A 21,345-nucleotide genomic window follows, 5' to 3' on the forward strand; every position below is an offset into this window, starting at 1 on the left:
TGTCAATAAGAAAGGTAGTATTATATGCTAAAAATTCTTGGATTCTGCACCAGCTAGTCATTGCTTGATGTGTGACTTGAATGAAGTCTCACAAACTTTCTGGGAGGCTCACTGTCTTCATTTTCAAATAGTAATAGTCAGTTTAGATGATCACTATTTCCCAGACTGAAATTCCACGAAGTTAAAACAAATGATACCATCTTTTTATAATAACACCTATTTACTGACTTCAGAATGACTAGATTCTAATGATACATACACTTTTTTTTTTATTGGCTCTTGAGATCTTTCGTCAAAGTCTCAATATTCTTATCTATGAAATGGGAACAACAACTGTATCTATGTATCTATATTGCTGGTAAATTAAGAAAGATAGATAACTCATGCAAAGTCTAATTATGGTCCTTGCTCCTCAGAAGGCATTCCAACAATAGGAATAGAATACCAACTACAGTCTTCTCAGAGATACTTCTGAGGGGCTGTGTGGCTCACCCAGTCAAGTGCACCCATTGCTGTGTGCAAGGACTGAGGTTTATGGCCCCACTTCCCAGCGGGCAAGCTTCATGAGTAGCAGAGCAGTAAGGATGGTATCTCCCCATCTCTCTATCATTTTCTTCCTCTCTATCTCTCTTTGTCTTTCACCCTCTGTCAGAAGATAAGGTGGTTAGTGGTAGAGCACCAGGTAAAGCACATACATGATCATGCTCAAGGACGAGGATTCAAACCTTTACCCCCAACTTGCAGTGGGAAAGCTTCACTAGCTATAGTTGTCTCTCTTTCTCTTTCTTTTCTTCCCTCTCCCCCTTTCCCTTTCCTCTCAATTTGTCTCTGTATCTATAAAAAGGAAAAGAAATATGGCCACTGGGAGTAGTGGCACCAAACCCAGCAATAATCCTGACAATAATAAAATAACAGTAGAAAGAAAAATATAAAAAATAAAAAGAAAGAGAGAGAGACAGAAAAGAACAAGAAAAGAGAAAATAAATAATGGAAAAATAAAGGAGGAAGTACCAGAAGTAGTCGAATTGGTTTTGGTATAGGCAACTATTCCCAGATATAACCCAGATGACAAGAAAAGAATAATCCTGACAATAATAAAATAACAGTAGAAAGAAAAATATAAAAAATAAAAAGAAAGAGAGACAGACAGAAAAGAACAAGAAAAGAGAAAATAAATAATGGAAAAATAAAGGAGGAAGTACCAGAAGTAGTCGAATTGGTTTTGGTATAGGCAACTATTCCCAGATATAACCCAGATGACAAGAAAAGAAACATCAATGACAAAAAAAAAAGCAGCCCATATAATTGTATTTTCTTAATAAGCTTCAGATCTCCTAAATTGATCTTTTAATTAGCATATATTAAAGTCATGCTAACTTTATTTAAAAATCACAAGTAACCATACTCGGCCTCCTAAATCTTGTATATTACAGCTCCTCTTCCTGTTTAGTACAGAGCAGAGGTGGGGAGGTGGCCATGAGGACTGGAACTGCTGAGCTCCAGAACTGAAGGTCATTTAACTTTCTGTCTCTGTCTTCCAGGAAGTCCACTGCAGACCAAGGTAGACATCATCTCAGTCACTAACCGGAATTTAGAAGTCAAATAACAGTAGATGGGGCAGCTCCCATAATTTTACAGTTTTAACTATTCACTAAAACCAGTCAGTCTATTCTCAGAAAAGGGAAGCACTCCAGGACAAGAGCGCTGTGGTTTCCATGGCAACTGCATAAGTCAATAGCTGCAGTCCCACCTTCACCAGCTTCGACTGAATCTGCCAATTTACCATCTTCTGTGTTTCCTTTTGTTTGAGCCTCTCTCATTTGCTTAATTCCTCTCTTTATCTGGAAAGTCACACAATGCAAAAACTACAAGAACAGAATCTAAATTGGAAGCTATGAAAGCCTTAAACAAAAAAGACATACTGATGATTTTATAACACATAGTCATGTGCTTCTTGAAATCAAGTCCTATATATTCCAGACATCAGAACCTTGCGTCATATAGCCTATTGTAATTTGGGGATTCATGTTTAGGACTTCCTATAATATCAAAGCTTTTTTTGTTTTCTTTAAAATCAATGCCATTTCTACCTTGCATGATATTTTGATATTGTGTTGATGAGCTTTGTTCAAGCTGCTCAGCTTGTCCTGCAAAGTCCTTTCCTGAATGATTTTCGCTTACAGACAATAGCTTCTTTTCTCCTCTCTCTCTCTCTCTCTCTCTCTCTCACTATCGTGGTGATACTCAAGTGACACAATGTTTATTCAGGTTTGTGAACACATTTCACACTCTGGTTCCTCAACCATGCTACAACCCCCTTCTTAAAAAACAAACAAAGAAGCAAAAAATTATTGCTTGGTTATCTCCTAATTACACTGTAGGTCTCACTTTCAGTGTCAGCTTCTGGAAGGAAACTTTTCTTTGTCTAAACCCAGGATGGAATACAAATTCGATTAGCTTCCTATCAAACCAGATGCTGCCCAATGATCTGAATACGCTTTAGTAGCCCCTATAAGTGCCAGGACTCTGTCTTCCTACTGAATACAGATATGGGATCTATGTCCATACTTTCTATCCACCACCCCTATAAGTGCATCCCTTGAGTTCTCCAAATGCTTGATCTATCATAGACACCTGGTAAATATATGTTTAAAGTCACATTATAGGATCTGAGAGATAGTTCAGTATATTAGAGATTTGCTTGCCTAAGGCCCCAGGTTCAATCCTTGACACCACAATAAGTCAAAGTGAAGTAGTGCTCTGATATCTCTCATGCAATTACAGAAGCCAGACCTTCTACCTTCTGCAACCCTCAACGACCCTGGGTCCATGCTCTCAGAGGGCTAGAGAATGGGAAAGCTACCATGGGAGGGGGTGGGTTATGGAGATTGGGTGGTGGGAATTGTGTGGAGTTGTACCCCTCCTACCTTATGTTTTTGTTCATTAATCCTTTCTTAAATAAAAAATTTAAAAAAAATTCAAATACTCAAAAAAAAAAAAAAGAAAAAAAGAAAATGAAGCCTTGCCAGAACTCCCATCATAAAGTAAAATAATTTTGTACCAGATTATATGAATAATCAATTTTCTCTGTTTGAAACATTCTAAAGAAGACTCTAGAATAAGAGGAAATTGCAGGAGTTCTGCCCAAGCTCACAGATATGGGTTGACTATTATTTCTATAATTATATTTATATATGCTTGTCCATTTTTCCTATGGTCCTGCCATCTCTTCCTAAAGAATTTTGATTCATACTCCCAGAAGAGGGGGAAAATGTTAGTGGAAGATGACCAGAGGGTTCTGAACTCCAATTACATCAGAACCTGGAGAGAGAAGAGGAAAAAAGGAAGGACATTCAGAAGTATGACTAGGTGTAGGTGTGATGTAGAAAGGAAGAGATGGCAGGACCATAGGAAAAATGGACAAGCATATATAAATATAATTATAGAAATAATAGTCAGCCCATATCTGTGAGCTTGGGCAGAACTCCTGCAATTTCCTCTTATTCTAGAGTCTTCTTTAGAATTTTTCAAACAGAGAAAACTGATTATTCATATAATCTGGTACAAAATTATTTTACTATGGCCAATGGCTATGAGATCTTTTAACACCAGGTAGCATCTCTCTCTCTCTCTCTCTCTCTCTCTCCCTTCTGAACTTTCTGTGTCTGAATAGTAATGAAAATATCCTAGATGATTTTTGAATGTTTATTTTCTCCAAATATTATCCTAACATATTAATAACTTACTACTCACTATGAAAATTCATAAATTTGTCATGGTTTGAAATAGCTCTCACTCATTTTTTTAAATATAATTTACTTTGCTCTCAATCCCTTGTTTGGTCCTTGGACCAATGATAATATTTAAGGCCTCACAAAAGAAATATTTTTGCTAGAGAAATAAATATCTTTGCCTTCCTACACCCAATGTCAGAAACTAAAAGGAGCCTGACACACACACACTGGTTGAGATCCTGGGGTTCATACTAGAGTGAGTTGGGAATTGACCTAGAACACCTGAATAGGTATCCTATGGGAAGAACAAGACTTGCAATTCAAGTAACCATTCCAGAGATGGAAATAACAGAAACAGCCTGAAGTGTCTGGACTGTGCTGTACCTGGGAGGGTCTAAAGCTATTTTCAAAGGGCTAAACAAGTGTCTACTTGTTGTAGAGATCAAGAAAAGGTTTTGGTGTATCAACAAACCTTATTATTGAGGTTACTGTTATTACACTTATATTGAAGGACAGAACATACTGAAATAAAGTGATTCACACTGCAGACTAAGATCAAGGTCAAGAAACCAGAGTTTGGATGTTGGCCATGAAGGCTTGCAGAAACTAACGGGCACTTAAAGGATGTGGACTTGCTTACAATTCTGTGAGTACACAGCAAAGCCACACTCATTATATTAGATGCTTTACTCTCTTTCCCCCACTTCCAACATCCTTCCTCTTTTTACTGTGGTACATGTGGTTACTTTTGCTAATAATATAAAAAAGATACAAACTGTTCCTTTCAGTAGATGTGAACAAACTTTTATTGTCCCTATTTCCCAAGGACAATGATTTTGAGATTTAAAGGAAACAGAGAAATATTGCCATACAGAATACGGGAAATAAAACAGGACCTTGAAAGGGAGAGATACACAGAAGAAAAGGAGAAAGAGAAGCTAAGGAAGAGAAATATTTAAACATCACTTAAATACTTACCACTTTGAAATTTACATATGTATCTTGAACAAGTTCCTCCAAATCCAAATGTATATACATAACTAAAAATTGAATATTGCTACTTGGGGCACAGGATGTGTTAACATAAACAAGTCCACAACTAATTTCTGTCCCTTTGTTAAGTATCATAGGTCACATGACCTAAACCCCATTTACAGCTCTCTTCTCCCATTCCTTCACAACCACAAGGTTGTCAAAAACAAAAATGAGAGTTCCCACACATTTCTACATCTGCTGTTATTCATGTGTTTCATGCAGAAAAAAATAATACATTTCTGGTAGATTTTAAAGACTAGATGGAGATGAGGGGGTAGATAGCATAATGGTTATACAAAGAGACTCTCATGCCTGAGGCTCTGAAGTTCCAGGTTCAATCTCTCACACCATCATAACAATGAGCAGTGCTTATCCCATAGTCTTGTCAGTGTTTTCATTTTATAAATAAAACTTAAAAAAAAAAAAAAGACTAGATGGGGACATTGAAGTACCTCAGTGGCAGTGGTATAGAAATAGATGTTTGCTATGATTGCCACCTCAACATGCTTCAGCTCAGACTGTGTCCAGAGACTTCATGTGTGGAATGACAACCCTTCAGCTTCATTACTCGGGTGAGACCTTTCCTTTCATAGTATTCTCTAATTCCATACCAGGTGGTTCACTTTCTAACAAAGTCCCAAAACCTAGATATACACTAGTTTCAGTGAGAGAGAGCATATGTTCACACGTATCCATAAACTACTGCAAAATATATACCTGAAAGCAGAAGTACACTAGAGTTTGCAGTGAGCACCCCCCTAACACTTCCTCTCCACTATTCCAAGCTTTGGGCCCATGATTGCTCAACAATTTGTTTGGCTTTGTATGTTAACTCTCTTTTCAGTCACCAGGTTCCAGATGCCATCAGGATGCCAGCCAGGCTTCCCTGGACTGAAGACCCCACCAATATGTCCTGGAGCTCCGTGTCCCCAGGGACCCACCCTACTAGGGAAAGAGAGAGGCAGACTGGGAGTATGGACCAACGAGTCAACACCAATGTTCAGCGGGGAAGCAATTACAGAAGCCAGACCTCCCACCTTCTGCAACCCACAATGACCCTGGGTCCATGCTCCCAGAGGGATAGAAAATGGGAAAGCTATCAGGGGAGGGGGTGGGTGGGATATATGGAGATTGGGTGGTGGGAATTGTGTGGTGTTGTACTCCTCCCACCCTATGGTTTTGTTAATTTATCCTTTCTTAAATAAAAAAATAGATAAAAAAAGAAATAGATGTTTCCTGATATGATTTCTCTCTCTCTCTCTCTCTCCCCCTTCCTTCCTTCCTTCCTTTCTTTCTTTCTTTCTTTCTTTCTTTCTTTCTTTCTTTCTTTCTTTCTTTCTCTTTCTTTCTTTCTTTCTTATGACTGAAAGGGAGGCAGAGTCAAGAAAGGGACTTGGAGACAATGCATGTCCTGAGCTCTGCAAGGAAGCTGCTTCAAAATTGGGAAGTTTGGGTGAGGGTAGAAATTCTAGGTCAGTAGTGGGGTTGGGGTACATTGGGTGGGCAGACAAGAACTAAAGAAGGTTCCTATAATTCATATTTGGGCTGGCAAACAGAGGCCAAAATGGACAAAGGAAGCATGGAGATTGGCTGGGAGTTTTCTGTTTTACTAGTTCCCAACCCCCACACCAGCTACTCCAGGTGGGACTCCTGTGGAGGGAATTTCTTCAGCAAGATTCCTGGATCAGCAGGGGTGTCTTTCAATGTGTGTCATTCAAAAGACATTGAACTGAGCTGGAGTTTTAGGTGAGTGACAGATGACCAGACCAATCAAGGCCTCAGTCTTGCCTGGGGTAAAGTACCTGTGTTTTTCTAACACTTGAGTTACCTCTTATTGCTTGTTTTCAGGTTGGTTTAGGAAAGAGACGAAGCTGTGTGGAGCCAATCTGTACTGTTTCAATCTGCAGAGCAACTGCCATGGATTTTGATTTAATTTAATTCTATTATCATTATTGCTTGTGCTTGTCTCCCCTCCCCCCAACCTTAGCAAAATTAGCCATTGCTACTTCTTCCATTGATAGGTGATTGGATGTGCTACACATTCTGGGAGGGACTTCTCTCTCTCTCTCTTTTCTACTTCTCTTTTTCTTTCCTTAAAACGGATCTGAAAACTCTCTTTCCTTTCACTCTTTTTTTCCCTTTTTTCCCTTCTTTTTTATTCACTGGCACTCCTTCGAGAAATATCTTGTAGAAGAAGTCTGACTGAGAGTAGGCTCTTTCTTCTTCCTCTGCCTCTCTCCTCTTTCCTTCTCTCTCTCTTCCCAGAATTTATAGTTGACAGCTTATTTTCATACTTGTCTATTCTTACCTTTCCTTATTTCTTTTCTTTATGACTGAAACATGAATATAAGACCCACTCAATAGTCATCAGTGACCATGAAATAATACAAATGGAGATAAAAGAAAAAAGAAAAAAAATGGGAGTCGGGCGGTAGTACAAGGAGTTAAGCGCAGGGGGCAAGAAGCACAAGGACCAGCTTAAGGATCCCTGTTGGAGCCCCTGGATCCCCACCTGCAGGGGAATTGCTTCACAGGCGGCGAAGCAGGTCTGTAGGTGTCTGTCTTTCTCTTCTCTCTGTCTTCTCCTCCTCTCTCCATTTCTCTCAGTCCTATCCAACAACGATGACATCAACAACAACAATAATAACTACAACAACAATAAAACAACAAGGGCAACAAAAGGGAAAGTAAATTAAAAAAAAATAAAAAGAAAAAAAAAGTTACAGCATTGGGGCTGACCAAGTTAAGTGCACATAGTACGAAGTGCAAAGACCGAGCAAGGATCTCCCTTAGAGCCCCTGGCTCCCCACCTCTTGGGGGGAAGGTCGCCTCACAAATGGTTGAAGCAGGTCTGCAGGTGTCTGTCTTTCTCTCTCCCTCTCTATCTTCCCCTCCCTTCTCAGATTCTCTCTGTCCTAAAAAAATGGTCACAGGAGCAGTGGATTTGTAGTGCAAGCACGGAGCCCCATCGATAACCTTTGATACCAAAAAAAAAAAAAAAAAATTGCAGCATTAATGATGGCAGAGAGGAAAATATAAAGAAGATGTAGATCTCTGATTACATGTTGAGCTAATATGCTAATTATTAAATACCTAATTTCAATATCCTTATTATCTGGAAGGAATATTTAAGTATCTAAGCCAGTGTCACCAGAGAATTCAATTATTGGAAGTCCAGCTCCTTCCTGACACGGATACTGAACTGGTTCCTATTTGCATTTCCCTCATCTCAGTCAAGTGCTATATAGTCACTCCTATGGCTACAGTCAGAAATAAGGCAGTTGTTACAGATTCTTCCTTTGCTCCCAAATCTCTAGTCCTATTTCTCACTCACTAGACACACACACACACACACACACACACACACACACTGAGTCTACAAGTAATTCCTGTGGCGTTCCTTCCACAGCCTTGGGCAGCAGTGTCAGCACTTTTATCTGCACTGCAGCTGTCTTAGTTTCAGTTAAGTGCAAAAGACACATTGTTGCTCTCCCCCTCCCCACCCCATCCACCCTCTTTTTTTTTTTTTTTGCCTCTTTTCAGTAATTTCGCTATTTAATGACTTTTAAAAAAAATATTTGTTCATTTATTCCCTTTTGTTGCCCTTGTTGTTTTATTGTTGTAGTTACTGATGTCATCGTTGTTGGATAGGACAGAGAGAAATGGAGAGAGGAGGGGAAGACAGAGAGGGGGAGAGAAAGATAGACACCTGCAGACCTGCTTCACCGCCTGTGAAGTGACTCCCTTGCAGGTGGGGAGCGGGGGCTTGAACCAGGATCCTTATGTGTTGTATGCTTTACATTGGGTTCTAGTTCTCCCCCGCCAAGAGAATTAGATCAGTCCTGTTAATTTCGCAGCCCGCTTGGCCCTGCCCCTAGGAAATCCGCCAGAGTTCCAGAGTGACAGAGTTCGAGAGTTCCTGAGTTCCAGAGTGAGAGAGAGTGCTTGAGAGAGGGGTTCCAGAGTGGCAGAGTTAGAGAGAGTGCTTGCACCGCCACAAAGAGACAGCGGAGTTCTGTTTGGTGATTAGTTTGGTTTAGTTTATGAATCGTTGTTCCTGAATAAAGAAATACAGCTTCCCTGCCCAGCCGTTGTCTCCGCGTCTCTGTTACCCGCCCGTGAAGCTAGCCCGGCCAGCAAGAGCCTACGAATTTTAACAACAAATGGCGCCCACGTGGACCTGACCTGCGCATCTCTCAGATAAGTGAAGACAATTTGGCTACCTATGCACTATGGCCTTCTCTTCTGCTTGTGGAGAGATCTCCAAAGACCTCTGCTCTTTCTTCACGAGACTGTTTTGCTGTTTCTGGAACATTTATCTCTGGACCACTCTGTGGTTTCCACTCGCTTGGGTGAACTCAGAACAGCCAGCGGGAAGAGCCAGCGGGCAGGAGGCGAGGCGTGGAGCTGCCGTTTCCACCTGGTTAAACAGCCAGCCAGCCGGCTGCGCCCAGACAACCCCGTGCGCCCGCAGCCCCGCAGCCCCGCAGCCCACAGGAGGCCGACGCCAGCACGCTGGAGCCCGATGCCAACAGGCTGGAGCCCAATGCCACCACACAAGAGCCCAATGCCAACATGCTAGAGCCCAACACCAACACGCTGGAGCCCGATGCCAACACGCAAGAGCCCGAGGCCAGCCCACAGGAGCCGGCTCTCCACTGCGTGGCACAGGGCACTGGATGCATGATCCCTCCACGCTGCTCGGCCACTGCGAGCAGGACAGCAGACATGGCAGGGCCATGGGGCAGGGCCGCGGCGGCCTATCATGGCCGCCACCTCTGGGCACCTAGGCCCATGCCTTCTACAAAGCTGGCCCACCTGCCCTCTTGCTATAAATTCTGGAACCATCCCGGACCTCCCGGACCCCTGGGCTCCCTGCCGAAACTGGACACACGAGATCTCCAGCTGCCAGCCTGGTCTGAAGGCAGACAAGCTGGGGTACGCAGAGATTTGTGCAGAGATCGCAACCTGCAATTCCTAGAAGTGAAGCTGTGTGAGAAGCCACCTCCGGATGGTGAACCCCCCCCCCCAACAACTAAGACAGTACATATCTAAATTCGTGTTTAAAATGACATGTCTTCGTAACAAAGGTTTCTCTCCTTGTGTATTAATGACCATGTTTATGTGTATGTTTAAAGTTTGGTAAACAGTAGCTTTAAGGCTAAATTCTTACTAGTCAGAGTTAAATGAAAAAGGTTTTCAACGTAATTCTCATAAAGATAAAATTAACTTACATTTAAAGTCTGAGGTAAAAATTAGTTAACAATCAATATATTTTAACTAAGTTGGTCTAAACAAAAGGTTAAGTAGACTTGTTGATATGTAAAACTCTCCATTACCTTCTCTATTAGAAATGGTAGATCGCACAATGGCTATGCTAATTATTCTCATGCCTGAGGTTTCCTTTCCTGACTCCATCTTGAATGGGTATAACAAAAGGTTAAAAGACGTTGTTGATATGTAAAAGTCTCAAATTCCTTCTCTATTAGAAATATGCTAATAACAAGTTTTGTTTCATATTAAGTAAATTGCAGCCAGCTGCCTTTGGGACTCTAGGCTGTTCCCCACCCCCATGCAAATGTTCGTCGAGAAAGTACGCCCCCCAGAGGCAAGAAATGTTTTTTTTTAAGCTGATAAAGTTTTGCACACTGGTTCTTGTTACTTGCTTACATGTTTCTCCATGTTTGTGCCAGTTTCTTTTTATAAAAATGCCTGTATGATATAGGTTTCTGTTCACCCCACACCCTTGATACTGTAGCCATTTAGTTAAAAAGAAAAGGGGGAATTGTTGTATGCTTTACATTGGGTTCTAGTTCTCCCCCGCCAAGAGAATTAGATCAGTCCTGTTAATTTCGCAGCCCGCTTGGCCCCGCCCCTAGGAAACCCACCAGAGTTCCAGAGTGACAGAGTTCGAGAGTTCCTGAGTTCCAGAGTGAGAGAGAGTGCTTGAGAGAGGGGTTCCTGAGTTCCAGAGTTAGAGAGAGTGCTTGCACCGCCGCAAAGAGACAGCGGAGTTCTGTTTGGTGATTAGTTTGGTTTAGTTTATGAATCGTTGTTCCTGAATAAAGAAATACAGCTTCCCTACCCAGCTGTTGTCTCCGCGTCTCTGTTACCCGCCCATTACCACACTTAACATAAATAGCTAGTTTTTACTCTCAGTTTTAGTTTGTCATGAGAAAGAACTTCTTAAATGATCTTATCAGACTTCATTTTTTTTCCCCATCAAATCCCACAGATTTCAAAACCATGACCCAGCAAAACACTTCAGTTGGGAAGTGTGCTTGTTTGGTAGTTGTTTGACCAGGGTTTGAGCCCAACTCCCACTGCATTGGAGGAAACTTCGGTGTTGTGTCTTCCTTTCCTCTCTTCCTCTCTGTCTCTACTTGAAAATGAAACTTCAGAGATGACAAAGAAATAAACACTAGAAAGCATTTTTTCCCCATCAAAGCACATTGCACTTTGCGCCACCTGTACTTAACCCGCTGCGCCACCGCCCGACTCCCAAAAGCACCTACTATCCCATTTTTACTTGTATTATTCAAGTCTACTTGAGGGAAATATGTCATATCCATTTGTCATAACAGGGAAGTTTTAATGTGGAGAATTGTCCCAGACCAGGGATCAGGCTCAGTGGTAGAATATATATTTCACATATGTGTATTTAAAAAAAATTAAATATTTATTTATTCCCTTTTTGTTGCCCTTGTTTTCATATGTGTATTCTTTACGTATTTGATCTCCAGCATAAAAAATAACATATTTCTGGAAGATTGCAAAGATCAGGTGGGGACATTGAAGTGCTATAGAGAGAGTATCTGCAAGAAACAGCCACCATACCTAGGGCTAGGAATTATCTGAACCTAGGAGGATCGTCCAATAGTACTGGTACCCAGAACACTTAGGGTGTTGTTTGTCCTCAGTCAGTATCTATCCTAGAAATCAGAAGGAGGGCTTGGGGAGCTGATTCTTCAGTTTTAAGGCATGGGTGTTGCCTGAACTGATCCTGGGCACCTCGGACACAACACAATACATTTGATGTTAGGAGAGATGGAAGAAACTAGAAATGGGGAACAGCTGGTGATACTAGAGTAACTTACACAACCAAGGTACCTGCTGTAAAGAACAAGGAGAAAGGAACACGTTCCCCATGTCCCTTTGTTTCTTAGAGCTTGTCAATCTTTCTAAAAGCTCCCAGTTTGCAGAACATAGCATGGCACCATCTGGTAAAGAAAATATGTAACTATGCAGCTATCAAGAACAATGAACCCACCTTCGCTGACCCATCTTGGACAGAGCTAGAAGGAATTATGTTAAGTGAGCTAAGTCAGAAAGATAAAGATGAGTATGGGATGATCCCACTCATCAACAGAAGTTGAGGAAGATCTGAAAGGGAAACTAAAAGCAGGACCTGACCAAATTCTAAGTAGGGCACCAAAGTAAAAGCCCTGTGGCAAGGGGTAGACATGCAGCTTCCTGGGCCAGTGGGGGGTGGGAGTGGGTGGGAGGGATGGGTCACAGTCTTTTGGTGGTGGGAATGGTGTTTATGTACACTCCTAGTAAAATGTAGTCATATAAATCACTAATTAATATGAGAGGGGGAAAATTAATTGTATGTCTCAAAGTTTTTCAAAACACAAACTGAATCTTTTCAATTATAGGCTGTGTAATTGATATGCAGACTCTCTCAAAAGCCTAGATCAAGTAGATCAGAAGCAACCAATAGCACAGCTATATACAAGATACTGGGTACTGTACAGCAAACCCTAACAAAAGGACTTTTCAAAGTTAATCCAATTACCAAATAATGTGATGATAACATTAACTATCAATTGTCTTTTGGAACCCTAAGACAGCAGGAACCTCACATCTCCACTATAGAGCCTCTACTTCCCCCAGTCCTGGAACCCTTGGATAGGGCCCACTTTCCCGTATGCCTCTCCCAATCCATATCAAATAATATTGCATCTGCCGATCACAACCTAACCAACACAATGATTGCCACCTCAACATGCTTCACTTCAGATTGTGTCCAGAGACTTCACGTGTGGAATGACAACCCTTCAACTTCATTACTCGGGTGAGACCTTTCCTTTCATAGTATACTCTAATTCCATCTCAGGTGGCTCACTTTCTAACAAAGTCCCAAAACCTAGATATACACCAGTTTCTGTGAGAGAGAGCATATGTTCACACGTATCCATAAACTACTGCAAAATATATGCCTGAAAGCAGAAGTGCACTAGAGTTTGCAGTGAGTACCCCCCTAACATTTCCTCTCCACTATTCCAAGCTTTGGGTCCATGATTGCTCAACAATTTGTTTGGCTTCATATGTTAACTCTCTTTTCAGTCACCAGGTTTCAGGACGCCGGCCAGGCTTCCCTAGACTGAAGACCCCACCAAGATGTCCTGGAACTCCGCTTCCCCAGTGACCCACCCTACTAGGGAAAGAGAGAGGCAGACTGGGAGTATGGACAGACCAGTCAACGCCCATGTTCAGCGGGGAAGCAATTACAGAAGCCAGACCTTCTACCTTCTGCAACCCACAATGACCCTGGGTCCATGCTCCCAGAGAGATAGAGAATGGGAAAGTTATCAGGGGAGGGGGTGGGATATGGATTGGGTGGTGGGAATTGTGTGGAATTGTACCCCTCCTACCCTATGGTTTTGTTAATTAATCCTTTCTTAAATAAAAAATAAAAAAGAAAAAAGAAAGAAAATATGTAAACTGCAGAGTCCCAATGTCAGCACAGCACAGCAGTACACACATGGGTGGGATTGAAGATGAGATAATGTGGCTGAATAACCACTGCATTGTTATCTTTTAGAATCTTTTATTATCTTTACTTATTAGATAGAGACAGCCAGAAATTGAGAAGGTAGGGGCAGATAGGGAGAAAGAGAGCACTGCTTCACCACTCTCAAAGCTTTCTCCCTGCAGGTGGGGAACAGGGGCTCAAACCGGGGCCCATGCTCATTGTAATATGTGCGCTCCACCAGGTGCTCTGCCATCTTGGCTCCACTAATACATTATTCATTTATTGTCTTCTCTTTCCTACTAGATAATTCAAAATTCATGTTTTTCTATTGTTTTGCACACATACACCCATGGCACAATAAGAAGTAGATGTAAGGTAGCCAATAACTATTTCTTAGATGGATACATTTACTATATTGCTTTGAAAGTTATATAACAAAATGCACAATCAAACTCCTGCCATTTGAACAACATTGAGTGTTGGTCTAGACAATGTAATTTGAATATTTACATTTGACAAATATTGATATCAGGGCTAAGGTAGGGTGGGATGGCTAGCATAGTGGTGATGCAAAAAGGTTTTCCTTTTTTCAGGTTTTCCTTTTTCAGGTTTGCCTGAAGCTCCAAGGTTCAATCCCCAGCACCACTGTAAGTCAGAGATGAGCATTGCTCTGGTTAAACAAAAAAAACAAAAATGTAAAAATAAAAAAACTTAAAAATAATAAAATAAAAAATTTAGAAAATATTGTACATCAGTACAATAGAAGTCACAGTGAATTATTTTCTTCCTCCAATAACTAAAACCATTATTTTATTATTATCTCTTATGAGAGAGAGGGTGGGAACTAGAACATTACTTTGGTATATATGCTACAAAGGATCAAATTCAGAACCTCATGCTTCCAAGTCCAATACTTTATCTACTATGTCTCTTCCTGGGTCACTAAATGTAGTCTTAAAAAAAAATTAACATGAATCTGGAAGAATATATATATCTTCGTCTTGAGGGACTTCAGAAGTACTAGGCTTCTGGAAGTTACAATAATCAGATGCAATCTCATTTCCATAGATGTGGTCCTCAAAATTGGATGGCTGAGTGTTCTCATATATGTCCTTTGCAGTTTCTTTATTTGTAGGAGGATCTGTTTGTACATTTTCATAGTCGTCATCATGGATCGTAGTTGTTCCAGTAGCAGATTTGTGGTCTTGGGTTTGCACTGATATTTTCTGCCTTGAATGGAAAATATGGGAGCGAAAGCAGAATGTTTTAGGAAGGACTTTCTTTCTGCTTCTTCTCTTTTGCAAAAAACTTGGTAAGGTAAAATGTGCCGTGTTATGGCGCTTCCAGTGCCAAAAACACCCAACTCCACACATCACCAATAGTACAAAAAGAAAAATTCCTATAGAGCTGCCTGCTGAAGTAGTTCCACAGTTGTCATTCAGCATTTTGCACAAGTGATGATGTTTAGTGATATAAGGTGGCCTAATTCACAGGTACAATCCCAATGGAATTCTTTAGAGATTATGGGTCAAAGGTGATTATGAAAGCTCTTAGGCCCATTTGTTTTCCAGAAGGTCATCTGACAAATTCCTGATACAATTAAAAGAGAGATTGAGTACGTTTAGTTTTTTGGAAGATCATTCTTACTCACTTTGTATGTGATGTTTCATACAATGCAAACACTAACATATCCTAGCGCTGTCGGGCTATGTTTCTCAGTTCCTCTTATTTTCCTGTCAGTTAATCACAGTATGAAGCAAAAATCAATGAAATATATAAGCAGAGGAAAAAACCCAAGATATGGTTGAATGGTCTGCCATCCAGATGACTATTGTAAATTAAGTACAAATCATTATACATTTATTACACAGTAATAAAAAAGTACCAATTTCTACCAGTACACGAAGCAGTAACAATGAGTTTTTGTTGCCCTTGTTTTTCATTGTTGTTGTAGTTATTATTGTTGTTGTTATTGATGTCGTCATTGTTAGGACAGAGAGGGATGGAGAGAGGAGGGGAAGACAAGGGGGAGAGAAAGACACCTGAAGACCTGCTTCACCACCTATGAAGTGACTCCCCTGCAGGTGGGGAGCCTGGAGCTTGAATTGGGATGGTTATGGCAGTCCTTTCGCTTTGCACCATGTGTGCTTAACCCACTGCTCTACCACCAGACTCCCTGAGTTCCGGTCTTAATATAGTCTCTGATACTAACCATTGTGAAAAGAGAAAAATAATGTTACCAATATCTCCCCCTGCCAAAGTCTGAGTGATGTCAACAATCTGGTTTTTAAAACAAGCATTTACTTGTATGAGTGATAGTGATATCAGAGAGCCACTCGGCTGTGTTATATTGTGTCAGATATCAAACTTGGGGCCTCAGGAATGCAAGTCATCTGCTGTGAGGTAGTTATCTCCCTGACCCAACCTGAGTGATTCTACTACTGAGACTTCAACATGGATTTTGACAATAAGGCAAACAATTTTCAAGTGAAAGACAATGTCTTCTACATAACAGGAGAAAAGGGACCAGTGTGTACACACATAATTATTTGCGATACCTATCATCTCCTCCATGAAGCCTTAAGGATCTATTCCTTTTGAGAATGGTAAGAGACTATAGCTTTCCTTACTCACTTCTATATTCCCATATTAACGAGTCCATTCTCTATTACGGCATCATAACCCATAACAGGAAATTAGGCATCTTCTTACCCAGTTGACTGCTGGGTAGCAATCAGGTACTTTCATCTGTATGCTTCTGGATAAGAATATGACACCTGCCACCACAGAAAAGACAATCAATATTGTTGAATGAATGATTAAATGGACAAATGATTATAAATCTCACCATCTACCTGCTAAACTGATATATTGTAAAATACACAATATGTGTAGGAGGAGATAATGCAGAGGTTATGCAAAGATTCTTACCTCAGGCCTGAAGCTCCAAAATCCCAAGTACAATTCTCTGCACCACAATAAGCCAGAGCAGAGCAGTGCTCTGTTAATAAGAAAGAAAAAAAGAAGAAAGAAAGAAAGAAAGAAAGAAGGGGAAAAATAAAGGAAGGAAAGAAAGAAAGGAAAGAAGGAAGGAGAGAAGGAAAGAAGGAGGGAAGGAAGGGTAAGATTCAAGGGGAACTGGCAGTGACACACCTGGTTAAGTGCACACATTACAATGTGCAAGGGCCTGGGTTCAAGCCCCTGGTCCCCACCTGCAGGGGGAAAGCTTCACAAGTGATAAAGTTGGGCAACAAGGGTCTCTCTCCCTCTCTATCTCCCCCTCCTGCTCCCCCAACTTCTCTCCATCTCTATCTAATAATAAAAACAAAATTTAGAAAAAAAAATTTAAGATATGATTTCTAAAGTGATAGTCTATTCATAGGAGAGCTCTTCTGCATGATGTGAAATAAATATGAACAGATATCTAAAATAAAGCTTGAGAAGTCCTCTTATCACCAGTCTTCTTACAATTTCTATCAATACAGTATAATTTTATTCAGTTAAAACAATGCATCTGCCAATCACAACCTAACCAACACAACGATTGCCACCTCAACATGCTTCACTTCAGACTGTGTCCAGAGACTTCACGTGTGGAATGACAACCCTTCAACTTCATTACTCGGGTGAGACCTTTCCTTTCATAGTATACTCTTAATTTCATCTCAGGTGGTTCACTTTCTAACAAAGTCCCAAAACCTAGATATACAACAGTTTCTGTGAGAGAGAGCATATGTTCACACGTATCCATAAACTACTGCAAAATATATGCCTGAAAGCAGAAGTGCACTAGAGTTTGCAGTGAGTACCTCCCTAACACTTCCTCTCCTCTATTCCAAGCTTTGGGTCCATGATTGCTCAACAATTTGTTTGGCTTTGTATGTTAACTCTCTTTTCAGTCACCAGGTTCCAGATGTCATCAGGATGCTGGCCAGGCTTCCCTAGACTGAAGACCCCACTAAGGTGTCCTGGAGCTCTGCTTCCCCAGAGACCCACCCTACTAGGGAAAGAGAGAGGCAGACTGGGAGTATGGACAGACCAGTCAACGCCCATGTTCAGTGGGGAAGCAATTACAGAAGCCAGACCTTCTACCTTCTGCAACCCACAATGACCCTGGGTCCATGCTCCCAGAGGGATAGAGAATGGGAAAGCTATCAGGGGAGGGGGTTGGAAATGTAGATTGGGTGGTGGGAATTGTGTGGAATTGTACCCCTCCTACCCTATGGTTTTGTTAATTAATCCTTTCTTAAATAAAAAAATAAAATAAAAAAAGAAGAAAAAAAATGAGTGTTTTCTGTCAGTGCTTTATTTATTCATTTATTTATTTATTTATTTACTTTGCTGAAGGGCTTAATGGATTGTACTACAGTTGTTGACACATGGGTACAATTTCTCATCTTCCTATGATAGGTATCTTTAAAATGGTAAAGAAGAGAAAAATTGGAAATATTCAAATAGACAGAATGGGCTGTTATACTTTTACCAATAAAAACATTATTATTGGAGCCAGGCAGTGGCACTCCCTGTAGAGTGCACACAGTTACTATCAACAGGAGCCTGTGTTCAAGACTCTGGTCCCCACCTGCGGGGAGCAGGGGCAGCTTCACAAGTGGTGAAGCAGTGCTGCAGGTCTCTCTTTTTCTCACTATCTCTCTCTCTCTCTCTCTCTCTTTTTTTTTTTTTTATCAATTTCTCTCTGTTTTTATCAAGAAAAAAAGGAGATAAATGGTCTCTGGAAGTGTTGGATTCATCACACAGGCACATTCAATAAAGATTAATAAATGAAATAAAAAATGTAAAAAGACATCATTGTCAGTTTTTTTGGAGTCTGGAAATAGAAACAGGTACATTCAAAATTACTTTGTTGTTCTTCTTTTTTTTTTTTTTACATCTTAACTGAGATATTATTAGCACAATATTGTATCTGTTTAGAGTGTATAATAGGATTACTTGACAGGTGTACATTTTCTGGAATGATTACCACATTAAATTTAGTTAACATTCATGACCTTGCGTAGTTAATTTATCTGTTGTGACAAGAAATTTTAAGATCTACTCTATCAACAGCTTTCAAGTATACAATAGAGTATTGTTAGTAGTTAGCAATATTAATAGTGTTTTAAGTCACTATTGTCATCTATTGGGTGTAAACATTGATATTTGTTAAGAACTATTTTGGGTCTGCTTCAAACATTTTTGCATGAATTATTGCAGCTAATCTTCAACTATCATAACAAGTAAACCTTGAGCTGGCAAAATAACTCACTTGAATAGTGTACAGACTTTCCAGGTTTAAGCCTGACCCCCCCCCTCCCACTGCACTAAGAAGCTTTGATGCTGATGGTTCTTTCCCTCAGTCTGTCTGCCTCTTCAAATCTCTGTTTCTAATTTAAAGGAAAGAAGCTGGTCATTACATTCATGTCCATATTGTAGATGAGAAAATAAATAATTTAGAGTTTAAGTAATCTCTTCAGCAACTAAGGAGTGACTGAATCAACACAATTCTAATAAAAATCTCTCCCAGATACTCTCACCCAAATTAATGGAATATCAAGTAGACACATCACTAATATATAGTTCAACTAGCTCTGATGTTCTTAAGGATTGGAAATCGTAACTATTATGTCTCTGCTTTACTTGTACCAATACTAGACACAGACTCACTAGCTTACTAAAAATTTGCCTATGAATGGAATGATCTGTATCAGGATAAAAGTAGTGACCACAAATAGGAATAGCAATCCATAAAGCTGTGCCTGGCTTTCAATGAACAAACAGGTAAGTAGTAAACTTTTCCAAGATTGTTTAAAGTTATCATATATAACTGTACATTTTTTTCAAATTGGCATGTCACGTGAAAGGAAATTGAATGGAACATGAAGTTAATTTATACAATTATTTGGTAAGAATATACATCCACCATATCAACATATTTGACTTGCTTTATAACTTTGGTATATAGAACAAGGCTAAAGGTCAAAGATTAATAAGTAACTTTAACCATTTTTTTTTCTGAAGCAGATGAGAACTAATCATATTTGAGATACTGTGTAGGATGACTTATGTAAATAAGTCTATTTGAATCAAATCTCAAATATTGGTTGTGATTAATCAGTTTTAAAAGACTGATGGACCTTTGACAAAAGTATGGAAGGCTGATTATTGCCTTAATAGACAATAAATTTCCCTCTCTTGGGGGGCCAGGCAGTAGCAAACTAGGTTGAATGCACATGTTGCAATGTACAAGGACCAGGTTTCAAGGCCCCAACCCCCACCTACAGGGATAAAGCCTTACAAATGATGAAGCAGTACTGCAGATATCTCTCTTTCTCCTCCTCTACCACCCTCTTCCCTCTCAGTTTCTGTTTCTATCCAAAGAATAAATAAAAACTTAAGAAAATATACAAAATAAACAAATTTTCCTCTCAGTATCAAGATGAAACATTAATTTTTATGGACTGTATTATTTTATGGACAAAGCACAGCCATTATATTACATTACAAATATAAAAATTGCTTATTAAAGTAATTTTCATTTAGATGAAGGTATGACTTTTTACAGAAAAATAATGCTTCCTTTCCCATTCTTCAAATTAATTTAAGAGCAATGCATCTTAGGAGACTTAGTTGGATACAAATATTTAAAATTATAATTTCCAATGTAATTTAGCTCTTAATTAAATTTCAATTTATCCAGTTTGGAAGGAGTCTCTGATTTTGTTTTGGAAAAGCAGTTCTGCCAGTTTACGTACATATTTTTTGTCGTAAAAAAAATCACACATCCTGTGGTCGGGGAGGTGGCATAATGGATAAAGCACTGGATTCTCAACCATAAGGTCCCGAGTTCAATCCCCAGCAGCACATGTACCAGAGTAATATCTGGTTCTTTCTCTCTTTCCTCCTATCTTTCTCATTAATAAATAAATAAAATATTTAAAAAAATAAAAATTAAAATCACACATTCTTAGTAAATTCCTGAATTTTTTAAAGTCAGACACTTCTGTTTAGAGGCAAGGAAAAACATGATCTTGTGAGCAAGTACTTGCATAGAAACATTATTGCTCTCAGCTTTTGAATTACTTATTTTTCCCTATTATTACTTGAGACTATCTAGAAACTATTTATTAAGGTAAAAAGTGAATGGTCATTGAAAGAACCTTTCAAAAATGGTTTTCTTTGTCTACCTACCTTAAACCGGGTCCTTAGCTTGAGACTGGTGTGCCAACCTCTGTTTTGTTTTTTGCTTATGTCTTAAAGCAGAGAAACCTGTTCCTCTTTTCAGCTGGCTCCTTCCTTCTTTGTCTCCTCATTTCAGACAACTTCATACTTGCAAAGTTTCCTGGCTCTAGAGGAAGTTCTTATCAGATGCCCCAAAATTAAGATAAAGGACATACATTTTTGAATAAAGAAGTTCAACCATCAGTTTACTGAGTGATAATTGTCCAATTCTATCAGAAAATGATGCACGAAGCCTAGATGGTTTTCATTAAGCAATAATTGCAGTCCTCATTTTAACTTCACTTATGTTTTAGATTTCTTTCTCCAAATATTGATTTGTATTTTTACCCTTTTTTTTTTTTAGCTTCTCCTCCCTCCCCCAATCATTTTATCAGGGGAAAAGCAATGGTTTATAGGATGGATAACTACTGACAAATATCCTATCTCCTAATAAAGTCATGGGCCCTTTGGAATATAAATAATAAAATAGACTTATTATTTCTATTAATAACAGCAACCACATATGTGTGTTCTAAACTCCTTTTGCATTTCTCAATAAATCCTGACAATGACCTAATGGGAGAAGACTACCATTCATCT

The 21,345-nt window shown here is 39.7% G+C and overlaps 1 protein-coding gene across 1 annotated transcript; it reads right to left on the reverse strand.

The window, feature by feature from the left end:
• Nucleotides 1-13,940: 13,940 nt before the first annotated feature.
• GAPT (GRB2 binding adaptor protein, transmembrane) lies at nucleotides 13,941-21,022 on the reverse strand. Its single transcript, XM_060191884.1, has 3 exons — nucleotides 20,716-21,022; nucleotides 16,240-16,304; nucleotides 13,941-15,117 (listed from the first exon to the last, which is right to left on the reverse strand). Exon 3 carries the CDS (start codon nucleotides 14,970-14,972, stop codon nucleotides 14,493-14,495), a length of 480 nt encoding a protein of 159 aa, XP_060047867.1. The 5' UTR covers nucleotides 14,973-15,117; nucleotides 16,240-16,304; nucleotides 20,716-21,022; the 3' UTR covers nucleotides 13,941-14,492.
• Between the last annotated feature and the right edge of the window lie 323 nt (nucleotides 21,023-21,345).

This window comes from Erinaceus europaeus, chromosome 5, assembly GCF_950295315.1.
Source record: "Erinaceus europaeus chromosome 5, mEriEur2.1, whole genome shotgun sequence".
Taxonomy (NCBI): domain Eukaryota; kingdom Metazoa; phylum Chordata; class Mammalia; order Eulipotyphla; family Erinaceidae; genus Erinaceus; species Erinaceus europaeus.

Excerpts from the sequence above, each read along its gene's own strand:
- GAPT (XM_060191884.1), bottom strand. The coding sequence starts at position 14,972 with ATGCTGAATGACAACTGTGGAACTACTTCAGCAGGCAGCTCTATAGGA.